General features: G+C 34.1%; 1 protein-coding gene across 1 annotated transcript; it reads left to right on the top strand.

Annotated features, from left to right (window-relative positions):
- The first annotated feature begins 603 nt into the window (after positions 1-603).
- On the top strand, positions 604-8,304 carry LOC144467844 (endoribonuclease Dicer-L-like). The gene is made up of 26 exons (XM_078176821.1): positions 604-845; positions 1,110-1,270; positions 1,389-1,566; positions 1,650-1,889; positions 2,011-2,302; positions 2,383-2,459; positions 2,537-2,640; positions 2,762-2,900; positions 2,976-3,106; positions 3,216-3,456; positions 3,532-3,792; positions 3,903-4,172; positions 4,286-4,462; positions 4,582-4,786; positions 4,868-5,189; positions 5,265-5,629; positions 5,715-5,863; positions 5,940-6,047; positions 6,149-6,448; positions 6,543-6,758; positions 6,841-7,044; positions 7,140-7,221; positions 7,314-7,534; positions 7,632-7,803; positions 7,872-7,947; positions 8,081-8,304. Exons 2-26 carry the CDS (start codon positions 1,113-1,115, stop codon positions 8,241-8,243), a joined length of 4,851 nt encoding a protein of 1,616 aa, XP_078032947.1. The 5' UTR covers positions 604-845; positions 1,110-1,112; the 3' UTR covers positions 8,244-8,304.
- Positions 8,305-9,223: the final 919 nt, after the last annotated feature.

Genomic DNA, 9,223 nt, shown 5'->3' with positions numbered 1-9,223 from the left:
TCCCTGTATTGAACTTGTCCATCATTTAAAGGTTATGTTCTTTTGGTCGCTCTTGGTTTTTCACAGCTAAACCTGAACCTTACCGGCAAGGGAGGCCCTGCCAGGAACCGAAGTTGCTTGAGCCCACCCACCACGACAAGGTGACGACCACGGGGGGAGACATAACCGGCCTGAAACAGACAAAACGCGACTCTAGCACCATCTCGCGTCTCGGCCATATCACTAAGATCGATCTGAAACTGATGTAACCGGCCTGAAACTGACGAACCGGCCTGAAACAGACATAACCCGACTCTAGCGCCATCTCGCGTCTCGGCCATAAAGCTGAGATGATATTGTTGTAATGACGGGGTCTGCGACGGGGACCCTAGATATCTGTGCCCTTAGGCAAGGAAACAGAAATATCGAGGACAGATTATGAAGAGTACACAAAGGGTATATAAGGAATTGGACTTTCAATACCTGATACGTGTGGCAGGTTACCTAGGGATCTAGGATGAGGAAGAAAATACAAAATCGATTGTCGGTAAATTTGGCTTGCGGTTTGCCTGTTTTGCCATTGTACCAAGTGGCGTTGTTCGGTCATCGAAAGGAGTATTCAAATTTCTCAGTAATTAAGCAAGATTCGCAATGACAAAGTAGCGGCACTCGATTTTGGTTTACATTGTCGACGTTTTGTCGTCTAAACCAATTGCTGCTATTGGAGCATTATTTCGCGTGCGGCAAGTGCGCGGTGTTGTCACGTGACGTAAGATTTTAGAGACTCCAGTCTGAAGCAACATTGACTTCAACTGTCATTTATTATACACTTGTTTCTTCTATCACGTTGCTGTCGTGTAACTTACGTATGTATCTCTGATCCTAGTTTAGTGCGTACAATTTGATGCGTTGAATACAATTAATTGGAATTATTTAACGACAATTATCGTTACCAGTCCTATTGTTTGAAGAAAACTTCACTTACATTATGTTATTAATATTTGTTACAGCTGCAAGTTGCACGCACGAAACTACGATTGAAACTATGACCTATCTAGTATTACTCTGATTCTGGTTATAATCATTTCGATAATGCTTGCTTAATGTAAACTTTTATTATTTTGATTCAGATAATGGAATGTTCTACAGATGAGTTTACCCCTAGAAATTATCAAATTGATCTATATGAAACTGCTCTTCAACAAAATACGATTGTTTATTTACCAACGGGTTGCGGGAAAACTTTTATTGCTGTTATGCTAATTAGACAATTAAGCAGCGCTATTCGAAGGTACATAGTTACTGGTTATCTATTATGTATTTACTAAACATTTTAATGTCTGTAATTTATAAAGTACTTAAAGTATGCTGCAAGCTGTACATTGAATTGATGTTGATTTTTATAATAGGCCATACAGCGAAGGTGGAAAACACACTGTATTTCTAGTTAATAGTGTGCCTTTGGTCACGCAGCAATCTAGATACATTGCGAGAACAACTGGTTTAATATGCGGAGAATATTGTGGTGAAATGGGAGTTGATCTTTGGAATGATGAAACATGGAATGTAGAGTTAGAAAATCATCAGGTATTATTAATCCTATAAGTTACCGTATTAGCTGCTACCTTTTCAATTCTGTTGCATAATATAGAATTTCTGTTCCATTATAGGTTTTAATAATGACATCTCAAGTTTTCTACGATGCATTATGTCATGGATTTATGTTTCTAAATCGAGTAAATCTGTTAATATTAGATGAATGTCATAGAGCAGTCAATGATCATCCCATGCGCCAAATTATGCGATTGTTTGAAAATTGTGCGTTAGAAGAACAACCAAGAGTTTTGGGTCTGACAGCTACATTATTAAATGCCAATGTACAGCTAAATAATGTAGAGTCAATTATTCGGGTAAATTTGTCTGATTTTTCTATTTTTACGTACACATTGAAATAAAAATAAAAAACAATAATATAAAGATATTTTACGAGACATATAGGCAGATGATTAAATCAATCTATGTCTGTTACAGAATTTGGAAATTACGCTCCATGCAAAAATAGCTACAGTAAATTCTATGTCGCAAGTTAAAAATTGTTATGCCCAGCCAAATGAATCGTTTGTTACGTTTGAAAAGTATACGCTACCTGATGTTGGAAAAATTATTTCGCAAACAATCCAAGAGATGACAGAATTCTTAAAGGGTATAGTGCTCGAGTCTTCGTTAAAGAATATTCAGTCGAGCGAGATTTTCAGACCAAAACCTGTATGTGAAAAACTGGCTAATATATTGGCCAGTGTTAATAAACAATTTCTTGAAATAGGTACTGTCATGTTAGTAGGAAAAAAAAGATTTGCATAAAATTGTGCAAAGAAGTAATAGAATTTTATTTATATATTACAGGAGTATATGGAGCGTATGAAACCATTTTACTTCATATGATTCAATTGGAATGTCTGAAGAAACATAATGAAAACGTGGTATGTAACAAGAGAAATATAAACAAACGTAGAAAATAGATTTCAATCTAGATTTCTATCATAAATTATATTTCCAGGAAACTGTATTTGTATTTGAATATCTCATCTCAGAATTCACAAAATTTCGAAAATTATTAGATGATGAAATGAAAGACATTGCAGTATCAGCAAGAATCCAGAAGTGAGTACACTCTATATTCATTCTTCTTAAGCTATTTAGTGTTATACTTTTTGTCAATTTCGCTACTTATTCTGAATTTTCCATAATTATATGGAACTATCCAACTATCGTATTGTTACAGTTACACGTCTAATAAAGTTCAAAAACTTCTTGCCGTATTACTTGACTTTTATGAAAATCAAGTAGGTGATCAGAAATTTTGTTGCATTGTATTTGTAGACAAACGTTTCACAGCAAAAGTATTGTACCATATACTGAAGGTAATATATCAGTTTTTCTTATAATTTCAATAAAATTATTCAACTATAATTATTATGTAAGTTTTACCATTTTAGAATTTGTCTACACACGTCGAAAAATTTAAGTTTTTGCAACCAGATTATGTGATTGGCTTCTCACAAGATCCTTACAGGAATAGCAGGGAAACCTTATGTCTGTCTAAATGGAATAAAGATGTTTTACGCAAGTATGATTTCATCAATTTAAGAAACATATGCACATTTTAGATATCGGGAAACTAGATGACTTATATTACCTACTGTACTTTCCAAGTTTTAATGAAAATTTTCATTTAGATTCACTAATGGCACTTCAAATTGTTTAATTGCAACAGAAATTGTTGATGAGGGTATTGATGTACCATCTTGTACATTGATTATTAGATTCGATTTGCCAATGAATATTAGGGCTTACATACAGAGCAAAGGTAGAGCACGATACAATATCAGCCAATATATATTATTAATAGAAAAGGATGATAACAGTTACTTGAAGCGATTTAAAACATTTAAAACAATCGACTCATATTTGCAACAGGTACATAAATTGTTTGTTTGAAATTATTTTCTCGTCGATAGTTCATATTCAAAGTTAGCAATGTTTTGGATGTAGATGTTACTAGGTAAAACTCCGTGTCGCAAAGGACCAACAGAAAATGAAATAGAAGATACTTTATATGTACACGATATAGAACCGTATATTGTTATACGCAGCGATGGGAATAAAAGCATTCTAAATGGGCAATCAGCGATTAGTCTTATAAATATGTACTGTTCTAAATTAAACAATACCAAATTTGTGTATTTAGCTCCTGTTTGGAAATTGATTAAAGCTGACGAAACCGTAAATGAAGACCAACGTAAATTGTATCAGGTATTGGAAAAGACAAACTACATATAGAGTAATTCATTTTGTTCAAATGCCTTTATCCAAGTAATATTTTTTTCCTATTTCGACAACTATTTCTTTATTATAATTTTTAGGTTTCGCTTAAATTACCGATCGTATCGCCTTTCAAGAATACGGTTTTTGGAGATTTTCAGCCTTCAGTCTCCACTGCAAAGAGATCTGCTGCTATGAAAATGTGTATAGAATTACATAAAATTGGCGAATTGGATGATAAGTTATTACCACGGGAAGTTGATGTTATTCCAGAAAGTATAGATTATTTATTTCCAAATTGGGTGGAAGAGGATAAATCAGAAAAAGAAATAATCGGAACAAAGAAAAAGAAACGATCTCATGAGTTAAAGGCAAGACAAAATCTAAACGAATTGCACTTTTGTTTTTTAAACGTTACTCTAAGTTTATGTTACTTTTGTACTTTTTTACTTATTATGTGTACCTTTTTGCATACTCTTTACAGTATCCGTCGGCACTGTATAGTGCATATCCTTTGCCGTGTAAGCCAGTGTATCTTCATTTACTTCATGCTAAACCCGTATATCCAGAACCACATTATGATAATCGATATCTGGTTTTCTACAATTTACTATGTGACAAAGCAGGGTTTGGAATACTTTCATCGAAACAAATGCCTCTGGTAATATTTTATGTATTTATGCATCAATTTTCTCTCTCTCTCTCTCTCCCTGCAGAACACTATTTGATAATGTGCTAATGTGCATCTGCTTCACTAATAGTTATTATCCTGTCGCACAGATACCATCTTTCCCCATTTTTATGAATGTTGGGGAACTACAAGTTGACGTTAAGGTTAATTATGCAACCATGACTTTGTCGGCGATAGAAATAAGTTCCATAAAAGTCTTCCATAGTTTGATATTCGGTCGGATTGTCCCAGTTATCAAGCCATTTATGGTATTTGATAATTACAATCGTGACAATTGCTTTTTAATTGTACCAGGTAAATTTGTAGTAGCACAAGAAGGAGAAAGAATTTCAATTTGCTAATAACGATAAATACGAGTCGACGATTTCTTTGCAGTGACTGAAAAGTGGGAAATAAATTGGGAGGTCATAAAGCAACATCAAGAGATAAAAAGTGTACCACCACCATTTAATGATTTTAAGCTTGACAATTATCATGAGTTGTCATTAATCTCGCCAACCTATAGAGCGGCACCAGAGGTATATATAGTTACACAGGTTTGTGAGGATCTTACACCGAGTTCGTGTTTTCCAACGGACAATTTTTATTCGTATGTCCATTACTATAAACGTAAACACGGGTTAGAGATACGCAATTTACATCAACCGATGTTGGAGGCAAAAATGATATCAAAACAAATTAATTGCATAAAGCCTAGGTAATCGAACGAGTTGCTCCGTTCAGAATTTAAACAGATTTTGTTTTGTAACTAATGTTTCTTTATTATGAACAGAGCAATGCAATCTGAATTAAAAAATCGCAAGCGCATGGAAACCGACGATGTCTTAAAAGAACATTTAGTTCCAGAATTATGTAAAACAATTAAATTTCCAGCTTTGTATTGGCTAAAAGCAACAATGCTACCTTCTGTATTACATAGAATTTCACAGCTTTTAATTGCTGACGATTTAAGATCCACTATCGCCAGCGAGGCTGATTTCAAATTGGCAAATGACGATAGTCAGTGGCCACCGTTGGTAATAAAAGAGGATGAAGTAGAAGATTTGCAAGATTCTATAACAAAAATTCCGCTTGATGAAAGTATTCAAAATTTTTCACAATCAGAGCCTGGATTATTAGCTAGCCCGGAAATAGATGGTGCACACTTAATGCTTAACTTAATTGTTCTGCGAACTATGTTTGCATTTTATTAAATTTTACAATTTTGTGTTATTTGTTTTAGTATTGAATACAGATGTCTATCACTATCCGTGGACAGAAGACCAAGAACCACCGGATTTGGACAGAAGGATCGAAGACATTCGATTGATTGATATCGAGCACCATTATCAATTTATGCTCGGCGGATGCGACATAAAACATGACAAAATGGTAGACCTTTTCTCATCTATCTATAATTCTTGAATAGAATAACGTATATTTAAAAAGAAAATATCGGGTTTTTCAGAGAAATAAAACAGTGAAGTTTATGAATAATAAGTCGGTTGCGATACGTGAGTTAAAGGTATTATCTACAGCAAATTCAGAGAGCCCGAACCCTGTACAGATCATGTATGTGAGTATATTTGAAAGTTTTCTATACATTTTCTTTTTTTCCAACAATACTTCGACAATGCTACGCAATAACATTTTCTACAATTGCGATTTCTATTGTAGGCACTTACAAGTAAGATTGGACGTGATGCATTCGATTTGGAACGATTGGAAACGTTAGGAGATTCATACTTGAAATTTGTTACATCTTTATTTTTGTATGATAGATTTCCAAATTGTAACGAAGGCACAATAACGACTATGAAGAGCAAAATAATTGGGAATCGTAATCTTTACTATTGTGGGAAGAAGAAAGGTATTCCTGGACGTATGAAAGTAGACGAGTTTGTGCCACTGAGTAATTTCATTGCCCCAGCTTATGCAGTATTCAGGCAACTTCAAGAAGTATTAATAGATGCGGAGGTTCGTTAATTTTGCTATTTGCATATCATTCTATTACAGGTTTAATACTTCGAAGGTAATGGTAGCATGTAATACATTGAAATGTTCACAAAAGGTATCTCCAAATGTTTTGTATGAAATCCAAGTGCCTGACAAAGAACAATTTAGTGGCTGTATAAGCGAAGCTACCAAAAACGCGATAGAAACGAAAGTTTCAAATTGGGAATCGGCAGAAACACAAACTGGTATGGAGCATTATCTTGGAATGCAAACACTTTCGGATAAAACAGTAGCCGACTGTGTAGAAGCATTGATAGGTGTTTATCTTGTAGTAAGTACATAGGGACATAATACTGTTTCTTTTCTATTAAACACTTAACCCAATAGGGTTCAATAATTATACACTTCAACAGAACATGGGTATTAAAGCTGCTATTAAGATACTAATGTGGTTTGGAATCTTACCAGAGAATGTAATTAATATCGATGCGCTTTTGTTGACTGTCTACGACAGCCATGCCATCCCTCACGAAAATATAGATTATTTAATGCCCTGGGCCTCTGATATAGAGAAAAGACTTGGTTACAAATTTAAAAATCGAGCTTTCCTATTACAAGTACGTTTAAATTGTAACATAATTTCCAACATACAAAGGTGAACAATGAGAATTTATTAATTGGTAATAATTATTTACGAACATAAATATTCTAGGCTTTTGTACATCCCTCTTATACTACCAACACTACGATCGAATGTTATCAAAGACTCGAATTTCTTGGTGATGCTGTTATCGGTACGGTATCGTTATTAAAATTTCAGTAATTTATCCAAGTTTATAATGTAAAAGTAATTGTTTGTTTAACGAAAAACTTTATCGTGTTTTAGATTTTTTGATTACCTCTTACATTTACGAATATTGCGGAAATTTAAATCCTGGTGCTTTAACAGATTTAAGATCTGCTCTTGTCAACAATATTACATTTGCGTGTTTGTCAGTACGATATGGTTTGCACACCGCATTATTAGCTTATGCGCCGCAATTAAACATTTCCATAGATCGTTTTGTTAAATTTCAAGAAGAAAGAAATCACCTTGTAAACGATGAGGTACTGTATTTTACTTTACTAAACATAAAAACTCTTCAACGTAAAGTTGTTGAAATCACAATAAATTAAGAATATTTTCGTTAATTTATTTCTACAGCTTTTATGGATTTTACTGGAAGAAGATGAATGCAAAATGGTCGAATCTGTAGATGTGCCGAAAGTTTTAGGAGATTTATTTGAGTCTGCGATAGGAGCAATATATCTTGATTGTGGGAAAAACCTAAAAAAAGTTTGGGAAATACTTTATTCTCTCATGTATAAGGAAATTGGTAAGCTTTTTTTAAAAAAAAGTCTATAATGGAAACACATGTTTTAAATATTACCTTTCTCGTTTTAGATGAATTTAGTCAAAATATTCCCAAACAACCGGTCCGCGTATTATATGAAACTGAGGGTGCGAGACCACAATTTTTGTACGTGTTGCATATACTTTAGTACTTTATTATACAAAATATTTCAATTTTATTGAGATTAAAAATTCATCTGCAACATATTATCAAGATGCATCGTCGTTATAAATACATATATGGGTATTTCTTTTTTCAGACCTGCAGTTTCTATTGATGGTACAAGCTCTGTCATGGTGCCATTAAAAGTAATTATTGCTGGTCAATATAAACTTTTCCATGGGTTTGGTATAAACAAGAAAGAAGCGAAACATGCTGCAGCGAAACTAGCTTTAAAATATTTATTACGTACAAAAACCTAATTGCAATTCTGGAGAAATTATAGATTTTAATATTTTATATGAAATATATAAACTTTTATCATCATTATCATTAGTTTTCACATTTTCGCTTTTTTAACCCCTTAACCTACGATTTAGATTCGAAGATGTTGGGCCGAAATCGTATACAAGCTCGCGCAGCGTTCGGGTAATTCGCACGACTTGTGTAACACGCTGATCGGGCCAATCGTAAACATGACGGGCATCGCCCGTGGTAGGACAAGGCTCGTGATGTATTTCTGTTATCTCTTCGGATCGTGAAGAATTTTTTAAATAAAAAACGTAAGGAAACAACATGGGTGTGTAAAAAGTGTAAAGTTCCGTTACATGTACCAGAATGCTTTGAACTATATCATACCGTTACAGATTACTAATTTTGGATTTTTGTATAAATAAACATTTTGTAATAAACAATTATTGCATATCAAATATTCCACGTAATATTCACTTCTGGTCCGATCACGGTACGCGGGCTATGCCCGTAATATTTAAGTTTGGCCCGACCATCGTACGCGGGCTCTGCCCGTCATTGTAGGTTAAGGGGTTAATGATGGTCGATCAAATATTTGCTTCACTCCTGCTGCTTGGTTATTATGAAATTTCAGATTTTGTGCTGTTTCCGATCACTGTTTCCGGTCTTGATCAACCAAGTGAATATATTTGGTTCTACCGCTACGACCAAAGTTCTTCACTTGCATAACTTTTGGCAAAATTGGTTTGTCAAAGTGATCTTCCAATGTTGCACCAGAGAAATCGCGTTTGAATATGTTATCCTCTTTGTCTAAGTAGAAGGCTCCACGATGGTAATATTTCTGTAAGAACTTGAATTTTCCTTTAGCGGCCTTATTGATAATAACTTTTGGATTTAGGCGAGCCTCTTGTCTTCGTTCTTCTTGAAGAAGTATATTTACTCTTAGAGTCTGCCGTTTTCGTTTTTCTACTTTTTTCTTGCCCTCCATTTC

This window comes from Augochlora pura, chromosome 1 (genome assembly GCF_028453695.1).
Source record: "Augochlora pura isolate Apur16 chromosome 1, APUR_v2.2.1, whole genome shotgun sequence".
In the NCBI taxonomy this organism is placed as follows: Eukaryota; Metazoa; Arthropoda; class Insecta; order Hymenoptera; family Halictidae; genus Augochlora; species Augochlora pura.
The sequence above is the reverse complement of the archived record's forward strand: the minus strand, read 5'-3'. Positions and strand labels throughout refer to the sequence as shown.

Coding starts and splice junctions, on each gene's coding strand:
- LOC144467844 (XM_078176821.1), top strand. CDS start 1,113: ATGGAATGTTCTACAGATGAGTTTACCCCTAGAAATTATCAAATTGAT. Junction 1,271..1,388: donor TTAAGCAGCGCTATTCGAAG/GTACATAGTTAC, acceptor TTTTTATAATAG/GCCATACAGCGAAGGTGGAA. Junction 6,759..6,840: donor TGATAGGTGTTTATCTTGTA/GTAAGTACATAG, acceptor ACACTTCAACAG/AACATGGGTATTAAAGCTGC.